Source organism: Oncorhynchus mykiss, chromosome 28 (genome assembly GCF_057628025.1).
Source record: "Oncorhynchus mykiss isolate SJ-2025 chromosome 28, ASM5762802v1, whole genome shotgun sequence".
Lineage (NCBI taxonomy): Eukaryota > Metazoa > Chordata > Actinopteri > Salmoniformes > Salmonidae > Oncorhynchus > Oncorhynchus mykiss.
This window is the reverse complement of record NC_143049.1, coordinates 25,591,590-25,607,413: the sequence shown is the minus strand read 5'-3', so window position 1 is coordinate 25,607,413 and position 15,824 is coordinate 25,591,590. Positions and strand designations below refer to the sequence as shown.

The following is a 15,824-nucleotide window of genomic DNA, read 5'->3' as shown; positions in this document are numbered from 1 at the left end:
GGACTCATTCTATGATTACATTCTGCGTGTACTGTAGGAAGTGAAGACCATAGTGTCTATTGTATTCAGATAGTCCTTTCGAACATAACAAGAAAATGGACAAGTCCATAACTGAGCCATTTCCTTGGAAAGTCTTGTTTGAGTGGTGATTGGAATGACTGCATAGACTCTGCTCACAAGAACTTTTAAAAGTGGTGCTGAGCAGTAGCTCGCACGTGTGATGCACTGCACCATACTAATGACCATAGCATCAACACTTTCTTCTCACATGCCCATCCTGAGGCATTGCAGATCAGATCAAAGGCAGTTTCACATTAAAATAGTAATTTGTGTAATGAAATAAAATATACCTGGGCAAGACCATCCCTTTTGGTGTCATCAGTTTAACTAAAAATAAAACAGAATTGAGATCACCATTGTAAATACCAAGTAGGCCTATGTATGTTATTAATCACAAAACATTCCAAGTTGTTTTCCTCAGGGTCCTTAATCCATCCTTTTCTATCTGAACTTAAGTAACCAGAATTGTCAGCAACTAACATCAGCAATCACTCAGATGAATATGGTCAGAGCACTTTTCCTGTACCTTATCTGGATATTGGGAACAAATATCATATTATTCAAATACTGAAATAATTTCAAATGCTTTCCCTAAAAGAGAATGGTGTTGACAGAATGCCATTGATGGTGTTCAGATGGAATATTAAATTTCCATTTTAGTCATTTAGCAGATGCTCTTATCAAGAGCAATTATAATTAAAGTGCCTTGCTCAAGGGCACATTGACATTTTCTTTTTTAACCTAGTCTGCTCAGGGATTTAAACCAGCAACCTTCATTACTGGCCCAACCATCTTTACCGCTTGGCCACCTGCCCTCCTATACCTGCCAAACATGATTGCTTATGACAAGACTAATGATTGAGTAGCCTATGAAATCCATGGATTTAGAACTTTTGATTCAATTGTTTCAGCGAGAGGTGTCGAAGCCTTTGAGCTCAACAAATGGCAGGCTACCCCACCCAAATCCAGAGGCCTGGAAGCCCCCTCCTGCTGTTCAGGGCTTTTCTACAATAAATCTGCCTACAGAAATTAAAGCTTCTCCCAAGTGGGTGTGACACCTACTCCCGTTGCCTGCTGCACTGCTGCTTGGATTCCACCTGGTGATCTGTTCACCGTCTGCCCTGGCCTGTCTCCCCGTCTGGTACTGGTACAGGAATACCCCCCCCCCCCCGAGCTTTCACTCACGTCCAGCACACAGGCACTGGTGGGGTAAGTGACTCTGAACTTACAATGGCTAGCCCCAAGTCGTTATATATTACATTTTGTTTTTCTTGTGCAGTTTGCTATTTGTCTCATGACTTCTGCATGCTTTGTTAACTACAAACTTTCTTTACCCAACCGTGGGAAAGACTGTTCCCACTCTCGGGACTCTGACTCTATTGGTTACACAGATTTTTGGCCTCCATCCCATTCTAACCACCTCTCGGCCGGCTTTGTATTCATGTTAACTGATGAAATTACTGAAAAATATGATCTTGTTGCCATCTGATGCACATTCAGATGTCATAAAATCAGCACTGCAGAGCTCTCCCTGTCCTATGCTGTGCCTTGATTGTATTACTGTTGATGATATCTGGAAATATGCATGTACACCCTGGCCCATCTACTGTTGCTAGCCCCAAGACTTCTGCTCTGATATCTGCTTCACTAATTTCTGATCTCGTAAAAGCCTGGGTTTTCGGCACGTTAACACTAGAAGCTTATTATCTAAAATGGATCAATTGAAAGTGTGGGTTCAGAGCGGCAATCTTTACCAAGGATCACCTTCAGTGCTCAGTTGTCTCCAAGTCTCTCCCCAAACAATTAGACTTGCTGGTTTTAAGTATTAAACTTTCAAATAGCACCCAGCAACAGTCAACAAAGAGCTATTATCCTCCATCAGCACCGGCCTGTACCCTACCTGCCCTCTGCGCTCTCCTGGCCCATTACACCAAGTCTGAATTTGTCCTGCTAGGTCACCTAAACTGGGACATGCTTAACCCACCAAGTCCTAAAGCAATATGAAAAATCTCTCTCAGATTATTACCAATTCCACAAGGTATGAATCCAAACACCCAGAAAAGGCTACTCTTCTTGATGTTATCCTCACAAATAATCCTGATAGGTCATTACAGAAAACACCAGACTGAAACCTTAGTGATCACTGTTTTACAGCCTGTGTCCGTAATGGCTGCTCAGTGAAACGACCTCTCCTGATTTGTTATAGACGCTTGCTAAAAACTTTCATGAGTAAGCCTTCCTTCATGAACTGGCCTCTGTAAAATGGTATAGAATCCGCTTGATCCCCTCTGTCAATTGCAGAGCGCGAAATTCAAATTAAACTATTAGAAATATTTAACTTTTATAAAATCACAAGTGCAATACACCAAAATAAAGCTTAAATTCTTGTTAATCCAGCCACCGTGTCAGATTTCAAAAAGGCGTTGCGGCAAAAGCCATACAAACACAGGAAAATCATATTTCACCCAAGCAGGTGTGACACGACTCAGAAATAACGATATAATTCACACCTTACCTTTGAAGATCTTGTTGGCACTCCAATATGTCCCAGAAACTTCACAAACGGTCCTTTTGTTCGATAAACTCCTTTTTTATATCCCCAAAATGTCCATTTATTTTGCGCGTTGAATGCGCGTCAATTGGTCTCACCCCAAGAAGTTCTGCAAAACACTTAAAGACCTGAAGAATAAACTCTCCTCCTCACAGCTGCCCAAGTCCCTTAAAATTGATGTGGTTGTTAATGAAGAAGCACATGCCTGAGCTCTAATCACCACTTAAGTCAGGTTTCCTATTTGACTCAGCCATGCCTCCTTGCCTGTCCAACATTTCCTCATCTTCCACCCTTTCTAAATGCGACTATCCCCAATGCTTCTCCCTTTTTTCCCCTGCCACACTACAAAGTCTCCCTGCAGGCAGTCACTGAGTCCGAGGTGCCAGAAGGTCTCCTGAAACTTGACCCCAAAAAAAACATCTGGGTCAGATGGTTTAGACCCTTCCTTCTTTAAGGTTGCTGCCCCTATCATCGCCAAGCCTCTCTCTCCTTTCTGGGTAGGTTCCCATTGCTTGGAAGGCAGCCATGATTCCTTTATTTAAAGGGAAAGATCAAGCTGGTCTTAACTGTTATAGGCCTATTTCTATTTTGCCCTGTTTATCAAGTGTTGGAAAATCTTGTCAATAATCAACTGACTGAATTTCTTGATGGTATACCAGAGAGAATACTATAGACATCTGTTTCCGCTCAGGGTACGGATGTCACTGCAACCTTAAAGGTCCTCAATGATGTCACCATTGACCTTGATTCTAAGCAATGTTGTGCTGCTATTTTTATTGACTTGGCCAAAGCTTGTGATACAGTAGACCATTCCATTCTTGTGGGTCAGCTAAGGAGTATTGGTGTCTTTGGCCTGGTTTGCTAACTACCTCAGAGTGCAGTGTATTAAGTCAGAAAATCTGCTGTCTCAGCCACTGCCTGTCGCCAGGGGAGTACCCTAAGGCTCAATCTTAAGCCCCACGCTCTTCTCAATTTACATCAACAACATGGCTCAGGCGGTAAGAAGCTCTCTCATTCATTTATATGCTAATTATACAGTCTCATACTCAGCTGGCCCGTCCCAGGATTTTGTGTTAAATGCTCTACAACAAAGCTTTCTTGGTGTCCAACAAGCTCTCTCTACCCTTGTTCTGAACACCTCCAAAACAAAGGTCATATGGTTTGGTAAGAAGAATGCCCCTCTCCCCACAGGTGTGACTACTACCTCTGATGGTTTAGAGCTTGAGGTAGTCACTTCATACAAAGTACTTGGGAGTATGGCTAGATGGTACACTGTCATTCTCTCAATACATATCAAAGCTGCTGGCTAAAGTTAAATCTAGACTTGGTTTCCTCTATCGTAAATCGCTCCTCTTTCACTCCAGCTGCCAATCCTACCCTGATTCAGATGACCATCCTACCCATGCTAGATCCAATGGTTGATGCATATTTATAAAACCCTTTTAGGCCTCACTCCCCCCTATCTGAGATATATACTGCAGCACTCATCCTCACATACAACACATGTTCTGCCAGTCACATTCTGTTAAAGGTCCCCAAAGCACACACATCCCTAGGTCGCTCGTCTTTTCAGTTCGCTGCAGCTAGCGACTGGAACGAGCTGCAACACACACTCAAACTGGACAGTTTAATCTCAAAGACTCAATCATGGACACTCTTACTGACGGTTGTGGCTGCTTTCCATGATGTATTGTTGTCTCTACCTTCTTTCCCTTTGTGCTCGTCTGTGCCCAATGTTTGTACCATGTTTTGTGCTGCTACCATGTTGCTACCATGCTGTGTTGTCATGTGTTGCTGCCTTGCTATGTTGTTGTCTTAGGTCTCTCTTTATGTTGTGTTGTCTCTTGTCGTGATGTGTGTGTTCTATTTTTTTTTTTTATCCCAGCCCCCACAGGAGGCCTTTTGGTAGGCCGCCATTGTAAATAAGAATTTGTTCTTAACCGACTTGCCTAGTTAAATACATTTTAAAAATCCTGATGTGACATGTAGGCTTAATATTAAAGTACAAGAAAACGCTCCAACCACTTGTCGACCGCGTATCTTTTTCATTGTCTGTAACGGGTGTTAAAGGATGAATGACGTCCTCCCCTGGGACCTCAGGTGGCCAAGCTCCAGAGCTCACACCAGACAGCAGCTAGCAGCCAGGCCACTTTGCTGCATATTCATCTGAGTGGTTGCTGTTGGATATGAATTGTTGGTGTTACTGACAATTCTGGATACTTTAAGTTCAGATAGAAAAGGATTGATTAAGGACCCTGAGGAAAACAATTAATAAAAAGGTTAATAAAAAGGTTGCTGGTTTAAATCCCTGAGCAGACTAGGTTAAAAAATAAAATTGTCAATGTGCCCTTGAGCAAGGCACTTAATAATAATTTCTCTTGATAAGAGCATCTGCTAAAGGACTAAAATTGAAATGTAATATTCCATCTGAACACCACGTTTGAGGATCTTGTTCAAGAAAAGCATGTAGGCCTAAGTGGTCTTCTCAATGGCATTCTGTCAACACCATTCTCTTTTAGGGAAAGCATTTGAAATTATTTCAGTATTTGAATAATATGATATTTGTTCCCAATATCCAGATAAGGTACAGGAAAAGTGCTCTGACCATATTCATCTGAGTGATTGCTGGTGTTAGTTGCTGACAATTCTGGTTACTTAAGTTCAGATAGAAAAGGATGGATTAAGGACCCTGAGGAAAACAACTTGGAATGTTTTGTGATTAATAACATACATAGGCCTACTTGGTATTTACAATGGTGACCTCAATTCTGATTTATTTTTAGTTAAACTGATGACAGGGTAATTATTTCAACCACCAAAAGTGATGGTCTTGTCCAGGTATATTTAATTTTATTACACAAATTACTATTTTGATTAATGTGAAACTGCCTTTGATCTGATCTGCAATGCCTCAGGATGGGCATGTGAGAAGAAAGCGTTGATGCTATGGTCATTAGTATGGTGCAGGGCTACTGCTCAGCACCACTTAACTTCTGGTGAGCAGAGTCTATGCGGTCATTCAAATCACCACTCAAACAAAACATTGTTAAAACATATTGGGGGGGGGGGAAAAATGTCAAATACTGAAATATTTAAAATGACCACCACTAAAAGAGAGAAAAAAATGGTGTTGACAGAACACCAGTTGGTTGATCGTAGCCTACCCTTTCTCATTTAGACAACTTAATTCCGTCATTTGAATTCAATTTTGCATTCATTAGAAATCTCCCACTTCACCTGCTAGACTTGGACTCTATATAGGAAATAGGACTGTGCGAAGGGGATTTTATTTAATTTTTTTTTAATTGGTTGACCGAAAGTCGTCTTTTTAAACGTGTATTTTTCCATATATAGACACCCTTTTAATAAAATCAACTTCATGCATTGAGCTTGTCTGATGCTTTTAGCGCACTGTTTGTTGAAATAAGACAAAATGACTCAATGGCAGATTCTGCGTTTGTTTACTCTCCTGAAGTTGCTGGTATAGGCTACAGGAGTCAGCAACCTTTCATGTGGAATGTGAACTTATCTTACTACCGATCTGCGTGACAGTTATGGTTTTCATATGCACACTTATAACGTCTTCGTATCTAAAAATCGTTGTCATGTACTCAATTCTATCCAAATAAATGATCAAAGTAAAAAGTAACTTATATTGCCATGTCAACTGTGAAAATAGCCTACAATGCCAACAAATAAAAACCTTGCAGCCTGCAGGTAGAAAATATCCTGAAAAAAATAAATATCCTATAAATCACATTGGCTACGCATGGCCAGTCTACAACAAACTTGAAACATTGTATAAGATATTCTGGGCCCTCAAGAGTTTCCCTGTGCCAGTGATCTCAGGACAGACAGCTGTAGGCTAGCTATTTGCGCAAGGAATAAGAAGTAATCAGGTAGGCCTATTTTATGAGGTTCCACTGGACCAGAGGATTACATTTCTCAATTTCAGGAGCATTACATTTTTTCAATTTCACGCTGAGTGGTTATCGAAAGGGAGAGAGACTGAAATATTTGTCAAATACATTGAGTAACTATTATCATTCTCAATGGATAGAAAAAAAATACTTTGCTTGCTGTTTGAGGTGAAGAAAACTTTACTTTGAGAAGCTCCACAGCTCATTACTGGTGGTGCGTTAAGACTATCAGAAATACTATCAGATCCCCAAATGGGCACATTTATATGCCTACACTTGTGCATAGGCCGGTATCCAAAGCTTATATGCCTACTTCTAGGCGTAATCAGGTGTCCTTACTCAAAATTGACAGGAGCGTCCAAACAAAAGACAATTACTAAATTAACAAAACTCGTAAATGGAATTTTTTTTTTTTTAAACAAACTTGTGAGAAACAAGTGTAGCATAAGTTGTCCACCCTGCAAACAATGTGTCCACTCCGACAATGAGAACGGTAAAGACGGGAATAATAGACTGCATTAACGGAAATTACAGTAACCCCCAAAAAATTGTAGATTTGAAATAATTAGAATTAATGGTAAATGTACTACTGGTTATATATGTAAATGGGGAATTGATAGACTAACAAGCAAACAATTCACAATTAATTATGAATAAAGAATGTGCCCAAATTGGAGGGAGAAAGAGCATTCTGGAGAGAGACGTGCATTGTGCATTTTAGCCACACTCCCCTTCCTCTTGGAGTATGCCATGCCCACAGCTGCCACAATGGAATACTTCACTGAGATGGGCGTGAAAAACACAGGTGTCTTGTGTTTGTTTGTTTAGATATAGAGATATATAGCTCAAAAAAATAAAGGGAACACTTAAACAACACAATGTAACTCCAAGTCAATCACACTTCTGTGAAATCAAACTGTCCACTTAGGAAGCAACACTGATTGACAATAAATTTCACATGCTGTTGTGCAAATGGAATAGACATCTGGTGGAAATTATAGGCATTTAGCAAGACACCCCCAATAAAGGAGTGGTTCTGCAGGTGGGAACCACAGACCACTTCTCAGTTCCTATGCTTCCTGGCTGATGTTTTGGTCACTTTTGAATGCTGGCGGTACTTTCACTCTAGTGGTAGCATGAGACGGAGTCTAAAACCCACACAAGTGGCTCAGGTAGTGCAGCTCATCCAGGATGGCACATCAATGCGAGATGTGGCAAGAAGGTTTGCTGTGTCTGTCAGCGTAGTGTCCAGAGCATGGAGGCACTACCAGGAGACAGGCCAGTACATCAGGAGACGTGGAGGAGGCCGTAGGAGGGCAACAACCCAGCAGCAGGACAGCTACCTCCGCCTTTGTGCAAGGAGGAGCACTGCCAGGGCCCTGCAAAATGACCTCCAGCAGGCCACAAATGCGCATGTGTCTGCTCAAACAGTCAGAAACAGACTCCATGAGGGTGGTATGAGGGTCCGACGTCTACAGCTGGGGGTTGTGCTTACAGCCCAACACTGTGCAGGACGTTTGGCATTTGCCAGAGAACACCAAGATTGGCAAATTCGCCACTGGCGCCCTCTGCTCTTCACAGATGAAAGCAGGTTCACACTGAGCACATGTGACAGACGTGACAGTCTGGAGACGCCGTGGAGAACGTTCTGCTGCCTGCAACATCCTCCAGCATGACCGGTTTGGAAGTGGGTCAGTCTTGGGGTGGCATTTCTTTGGGGGGCCTCCATGTGCTCGCCAGAGGTAGCCTGACTGCCATTAGGTACCGAGATGAGATCCTCAGACCCCTTGTGAGACCATATGCTGGTGTGGTTGGCCCTGGGTTCCTCCTACTGCAAGACAATGCTAGACCTCATGTGGCTGGAGTGTGTCAGCAGTTCCTGCAAGAGGAAGGCATTGATGCTATGGACTGGCCCACCCATTCCCCAGACCTGAATCCAATTGAGCACATCTGGGACATCATGTCTCGCTCCACCCACCAACGCCACGTTGCACCAGACTGTCCAGGAGTTGGCGGATGCTAATTGACAGCATGACAGGGCGGATTGCAGAGGTCTTAAAAAAGAAGGGCCAACACTGCAAATATTGACTATTTGCATCAACTTCATGTAAATTGTCAATAAAAGCCATTGACACTTATGAAATGCTTGTAATAGTACTTCATTATTCCATAGTAACATCTGACAAAATATCTAAAGACCCCGAAGCAGCAAACTTTGTGGAAATGAATGTGTCATTCTCAAAACTTTTGGCCACGACTGTATACCTGACAACGTCTCTTAAAACGTTGGCTACTTTTGAATTAAATATTATGGGAAAATAAATTTAACCGATGTGAAATGGCTAGCTAGTTAGCAGTGGTGCACGCTAATAGCGTTTCAATCGGTGACGTCACTCGCTCTGAGACCTGAAGTAGTTGTTCCCCTTGCTCAGCAAGGGCCGACGCTTTTGTGGAGCGATGGGTAACGATGCTTCGTGGGAGGCAGTTGTTAATGTGTGCAGAGGGTCCCTGGTTCGATCCCGGGTCGGGGCGAGGGGACGGACTGAAGTAAAACTGTTACATAAACCCACAACATCATTATTTACAAGGCAATGTCAAGCTTAACGCCACTGCGTGACCAAATAAAAGTAGGTCATTCTATCTGAGAATTTTAGACCTCCTGCATCATTGGTCTAGTTGCTGTGGCAGTCCGGTAACCACGACAATGGAGACGTAAACTTTGTTCCATGTCTGTGTGACAAGGAAACTGACAGTTGAAGCGACAATCTAGACATTCCCCAGGGGTATATATATGAAACATTTTGACCAGCGACACATCGCATTCTAATTGCCTACAGACAGACCAAGTATAAACTGTCCATTACAGGTTATAGAACAAACAAGTATCACAACACAGGTGGCAATATGGCTTAGTTTTTCTGGCCTGGCTTCCCCAGTGATTGTACCCATGCACCACTACTGCTTAGAAGACCAATTCACTCTCAGCTTGAGAATATTCAGTATTTCCACACTTCTCCTTCTTCCATGATAGAAGTCTGTTACAATTATCATACGTTACATTCCAATTGCATTAGAAAGTCAGCTTGAAAAAAACCCAATGACCACAATTTCTATCGGAGGGCAAAGAAAAACTTCTACCAAAGTGTAAACTATACTGACAGCACACAGCCAAACACTCAAAGTATATGCAGGATTGTATTGATATAGATAAGGCCAAGTGTAAGTCCCCCAGATATGCTCCACCAGTCTGCCTCCCAGTCACAGCCTCACGATAGAAATAGGCCCATTCTTCTCCAGCGCTTCACTGTCAGACATCATTGAATTATTGAAAGGACATGCACTCACTGCACCATGTCATCTGGGTTACTAACATTGAAACAAATGAGACTGCTCTGCCACACAACGCTGTGCCATGCATGATTTAATTATAGAATCCTCATGTTCCTGGATCCTACATACATGGCTAGATCTAATATCAATGTAATCAAGTTTGTCGTCAATGACCATATATATATATATATTTAAAGTTACATATTAACTTTTTGGGACACCCAAACAATTTCACAGAAATGTGAGTTTCAAGTCTGTCATTTGCATTCAAAGCAGGTCTAAGAAGCGGTAGATATGTTATGTGTGTGCCGATTTTATGCTTCCTTAAGTTTTGTTCTTGTATCTTTTTTTTGTACACCAGCTTCAAACAGCTGAAAATAAAATTGTTTTGTTATGGAAAAGCTATTTCAAAGCAGTATAAATGGTTCAATGACTACACTATATGTGCTTGCTTTGTCACAAACTGATATTAGGCAAATTATTCGAATTTTAGAAACCAGGAAATGAAGGATCGATTTCTGCATTGTGCAGCTTTATAGGTTGCAATATGGTCTGCACCCACATACAAAAACAGTTTATGCTTGTCTCCTGTATGAGGGAAATTAGCATTCTGTGGAAGTGAATCAAATAACCAGCTACTGCGTCAATTTGGCATCTCCAAAACTGAGTAATCAAATTATCTAGTTCTCAGCTGTCCAGGCATGCCAGTACAACCATCATATGCTAAGAAATTGCACAATATCATTATAGTCAGCTGAACCATTTATCCTGACATGGAAGTTTATCTTCAAACAAATATCAATGAAGGTTCTCCTGTCCTCAGTCGACTCTTAAAAATGCAGGGCACATGCTGTTTCCCTCTTTCCTCAAGGGCAAATTGCTCTCAGGAAGCATGTGGCTCAAGAAAGATTCTTCCCCACTTCCAGTTCAAACAATTGAGACAGAATGGAAACAAACCATGTTGGGAAACATTCTGACGTTCCACCATGCATCATTCTAGAAATTTGATTTGAATTTGGGATGTGAGTAGAAGTGAGACAGACTCGAGATACAATCTTTGTTTGAAGCCCTCTTCCTTGATTGATACTAGCCTAGCTGGGTATAATTTTAAATTGTATTTCTATCAGAAAAAAGGGCATCATTGAGGTTTTTTTAAAACACACATTGGTCAAGCTAAGCAATTATTTTTTTAGGTGCATTTCCCAACCTGTTAGTTGCATAATCCTAACAGGATGGAACCTAACAGGGTGGAAATCTGGAGCCTAATTTAGACAGCTCTGTGAGTTTCCAAGATTGAGCTAGCATAACGGTGAACACTTGAATCGGATTTTAACTTCTATCAAACATTTTGAAATTTGGTTAATTTTCTCAATAATTTAGCCTAACAGAGTGGACATTTATGAGTGTGAGACTGACATGGGACATTAAATGTATTCATATTTATCGTGGAAGTGGATGAATAACACCGGCGGACATAGCATAAAACGCCTACATCCACTGAGGAGAAGACAAAAAGTGTTAAAAATGCATAGAATTCCACTTCAAGGTCCATATTTTTGTTTTTAAGGTAAAATGATAAATGGTTTTATATTTAAAGCATTTTGGAATCTACATTTTACACTAAATAAGTGATTTTTCCTGGGAACAGAAAAGGCACCCTATATTTAGGAATGACCCAGCTAGCAAGCTAGCTACCGCTTCTTAGCTAGCTAGCTATGCCAACAACATAATAGGCTAATTAGCTAGGGGTAACAAAGTCAAGAGAAACTCGGGTGCCAGTGAAAATGTAGTATAGACATCTTGGTAGCATAACAATAATAAAAAAGGTACAATCGGCATGACATCGATAGGAAATTTTACGCTTTTTAAAAATGACATGTTTTAATTAAGTTAGGCAGTATCCCCATTTCAAAAACAATGCCATCCTGCAGCTTGCTGATGCTAACTAGCTAGCTATAAAAGTCAGCTAACTAGCAAGCATCCAGCTAGCAGCTTCCAAGGAGTCAAATCTCGAATTGGTAGATATCATTATCATTTTACTTCTAGAACTAAATAGGTTTGCATATTATATCCTAGTTAGTTAGCTAGTTAACTACTTAAGTTAGCGTTATGTGCCATCTTTCCATGCACTTCAGTTGGGAAAGGGTGAAATCCCAAATGAAGTTTTCGTGGATTTACACAGGACTTTGCCAACTATGGTGATGTATCAACTCAGCCTAACATGCGTTGTTTGTTTTAGTCAGCAGGATAAAACGAAAGGCATGTTGAATAATTTGGTCATTTTTAGCTCATCTCTTACAAATTTGCGCCATATTTGCGCGAGCCTCACGTCCAGTCCAGGCATTGCAACATTGTTTCCAGACCCAATGCTGTAAATGGAACATTGGAAACAAACACGCCATACAAAGTAAACGCGACTTACCTTTGCAATTGCTTTTTTGTATCTCATGACGGCTTGCAGGATGAGAATATGGATTTTGATATTTCCATCTCCGCACGGTACCACCACCCTAGTCCTTCCAAAACACACAGTCACTTTCATAGTTTAATATCCGATAGATCTTGCCCAGATTCGGAGGAAAACCGAGGATAAATTATCCCTTTGAAAGTCAGCCGAAACATGAATTATCTTTGGTTATTGAATCTTGTATCCTTAAAAAGAGATGAGACCAAAATATCTTTCACATTTTATCCAGGGACGACATTGTTAGCTGTGTGTTTCTGACCACCTGTTTAGTCCTTCTCCTTGTGTTTCCACGTTCCCAGACTAGTGCAGGGAGCAACAGCTCCATCAGGATTCGATTGGGGAACGGCCTCCACACGCCGGTCAAGACTGGAACTGTCGAAGGTGGTATATGGCGCTCGCGAGCAATTGCACCCATGTGTGCGTGAACAATTGGGTCAATTATCAATATTTCAACATTGACCACCTGAAAGAAGATCTTGACCAAAGCCAGCTGGTGCAAATGCTTTAAAATGACCTTTAAATATTGTATTTATTTATTTATTAATGGGATGTTATACATTTACTCAATACTGTTTGCCTGACAGAATTGTAGTAATAACTGTAATGGGTCAATGAACTCGTCACATCTTGAATGTTCCGTTTTTTACTGTTTTTATTGCAATGTCAACATGCAAGTTTTGGGCGACACCTTGTGGAATGTTTACGTACTGCACTTGGCTTACTTGACCTGTAAGAAGCATAGGCCATTGACGAATGTCCTCTCACTAAGTTCAGGGAAAGTTTTTCCAGTTGCGGCCTCTCTCTCATCAGTTTGGGATGACATCTCAATATGAAGGCATATGCCATCTCTTGGCATGTTCAAACAGCAGCCTGGCTCATCCCAGGATTCTCTCCCAGTGCCAGAGGGTCTGGTGGGCTGTATAGAAACTTGGCTTCTCCATCACAACAAACTCATAACACTGCCTGTGTCCCAGAATGCACCACATTCCCTATATAGTGCACTACTTTTGACCAGAGCCGGGTACCCTGGTTAAAAGTAGTGCACTACATAAGGAATAGGGTGCCATTTAAGATACATCCATAACTGAGCCAGCCAGGGCCCTGGGCAACACAACTCATCATGTCACCATTTAAGGCTTAATCCTGACAGTCAGACACAAATTAACATCTTTATGGGCAATCAAATGTAACACATAGCCCACAGCTTGCTTAATAAAAGTACTGTTTCCTTCCTCACCAGCCCACTCTGGTATTCAATATTGGATCCTATCTCGCAAACATAGGTGGCTGCCCTCTTGACAACTGCTCCACCAAGAAGATAAACATTTGATGCCACAGGTGGAGGCATTTCAAGCTGAGAAGTCTAAAAGCGCTGAATCCTAGCCTCTGTACTAAGGCATCTTTTTGTGTGTGTCTTACATTCGCTATTTCGCATTTCACAAGCATTTCGCTACACTCGCATTAACATCTGCTAACAATGTGTATGTGACAAATAAATTTGATTTGATTTGTAATGTTTTATTAATTTTTCATTGTGTAACAATGCACAATCAATATAACTTATTTCATCATGTAGCCTTATTCCTATACAGCATGTAGAAGTATTTTTTTTTGTAAGTGTTCATGTGATCAGATAGTACAAGAGGTATGCTAATACGCCACCCCCTGGTTGTTACAGAATAATATGTACATGTAGGTAGGGATAAAAGTGGCTAGGTAATCAGGATAGATAGTAAACAAGGCAGCAGCAGTGTGAAAGAGTGTCTCTATTTGTGAATGTGTGTAGCGTCAATAGGCATGTGTGTTTTGTGTGTATTTAGAATTGTTTTTCTTTTTTTTTGTTTCGCCTTTATTTAACCAGGTAGGCTAGTTGAGACCAAGTTCTCATTTACAACTGCGACCTGGCCAAGATAAAGCAAAGTAGTGCGACACAAACAACACAGAGTTACACATGGGATAAACAAACGTACAGTCAATAACACAATAGAAAAGTCTATATACAGTGTGTGTAAATGTAGTAAGATTAGGGATTATATGTCCCTCGGCTATACAAGAGAGTCAGTGCAAATACATGGGTTCAATGCAAATTGTCAGGGTAGCCATTTGATTAACTGTTCAGCAGTCATATGGCTTGGGGGTAGAAGCTGTTCAGGAGGCTTTTGGTCCCGGACTTGGCGCTCCGGTACACTTGCCATGCAGTAGCAGAGAGAACAGTTTAAGAGCTTTCCTCCGACATTACCTGGTATAGAGGTCCTGGATGGCAGGGAGCTCGGCTCCAGTGATGTACTGGGCTGTATGCACTACCCTCTGTAGCGCCTTACAGTCAGATGTCAAGCAGTTGCCATACCAAGCAGTGAATCAGCCAGTCAAGATGCTCTCAATGGTGCAGCTGTAGAACCTTTTGAGGATCTGAGGGCCTATGCCAAAACTTTTAAGCCTCCAGGGAGGGAAGAGATGTTGTCATGCCCTCTTCACGACTGTGTTGGTGTGTTTGGCCCATGATAGGTCCTTAAGGATGTGGACCCAGAGGAACTTGACGCTATCATCCCGCTCCACTACAGCCTAGTTGATGTGAATGGAGGCGTGCTAGGCCCTCATTTCCTGCAGTCCACAATAAGCTCCTTTGACTTGCTGACTTTGACAGGGGGTTGTTGTCCTGGCTCTCTGACCTCCTCCCTATAGCCTGTCTCATCATCGTCGGTGATCAGGCCTACCACCGTCGTGTTGACAGCAAACTTAATGATGATGTTGGAGTTGTGCTCGGAAACGCAGTCACGGGCGAACAGGGAGGGCAGAAGGGGATTAAGCAAGCAACTCTGAGGGGCCTGCGTGTTGAGGGTCAGCGTGGCGAATATGTTGTAGCCTACCCTCACCACCTTTGGGCGGCCCGTCAGGAAGTCAAGGATCCAGTTGCAAAGGGAGGAGTTCATTCCAACGGCCCTTAACTTAGTGATGAGCTTGGAGGGCACTATGCTGTTGAACACTGAGCTGTAGTCAATGAAGGTGTTCCTTTTGTCCAGATGGGAAAGGGCGGTGTGGAGTGCAATAGAGATTGTGCCATTTGTGGATCTTTTGGGGCGGTATGTGAATTGGAGTTGGTACAGTATCTGTGCCATCATGGCGTCTTCTTCTTCATTGGATGATGGCTCCCAACTAATAGGAATACCCACCCAGTTGACTAGGCCTACTTTAAAATTGTGGTAGCACTCAACGTCCATGCTAAAATGGGTTATATCCATTAGGCACAACTCCAATATAAAGTTTTGGCTCCAGAGTGGCACATCAATCTAAGGCACTGCATCTCAGTGCAAGAGGTGTCGCTACAGTCCCTGGTTAAAATCCAGGCTATATCACATCTGGCTGTGATAGGGAGTACAATTGTCCCAGCTTTGTCCGGGGTAGGCCGTCATTGTAAATTAGAATTTGTTCTTAACTGACTTGCCTGGAATCGACCAGCCTGGAATCGAACCAGTGTTTTTGTAGTGACGCCTCTAGC

At 41.9% G+C, this 15,824-nt stretch overlaps 1 protein-coding gene and 1 long non-coding RNA gene across 16 annotated transcripts in view; one reads left to right on the top strand and one right to left on the bottom strand.

Moving 5' to 3' along the window:
* LOC110508784 (partitioning defective 3 homolog) overlaps positions 1 to 12,774 on the bottom strand; it is a 220,082-nt gene extending 207,308 nt beyond the window's left edge. For 14 of the 15 annotated variants that reach the window (XM_021589600.3, XM_090224830.1, XM_021589604.3 and 11 more), the window contains exon 1: positions 12,284 to 12,705. In XM_021589600.3, the coding sequence (XP_021445275.3) occupies positions 12,284 to 12,403 (120 nt within the window). In that variant the 5' untranslated portion in view covers positions 12,404 to 12,705. Of the gene's footprint in view, positions 1 to 12,283 lie in introns of all 15 variants that reach the window. The other variant, XM_090224832.1, reaches the window with a different exon arrangement.
* On the top strand, positions 11,118 to 13,842 carry LOC149970805 (uncharacterized). The gene is made up of 2 exons (XR_016492722.1): positions 11,118 to 11,428; positions 12,628 to 13,842. It is a non-coding gene; the product is annotated as an uncharacterized LOC149970805 (long non-coding RNA).
* Positions 13,843 to 15,824: the final 1,982 nt, after the last annotated feature.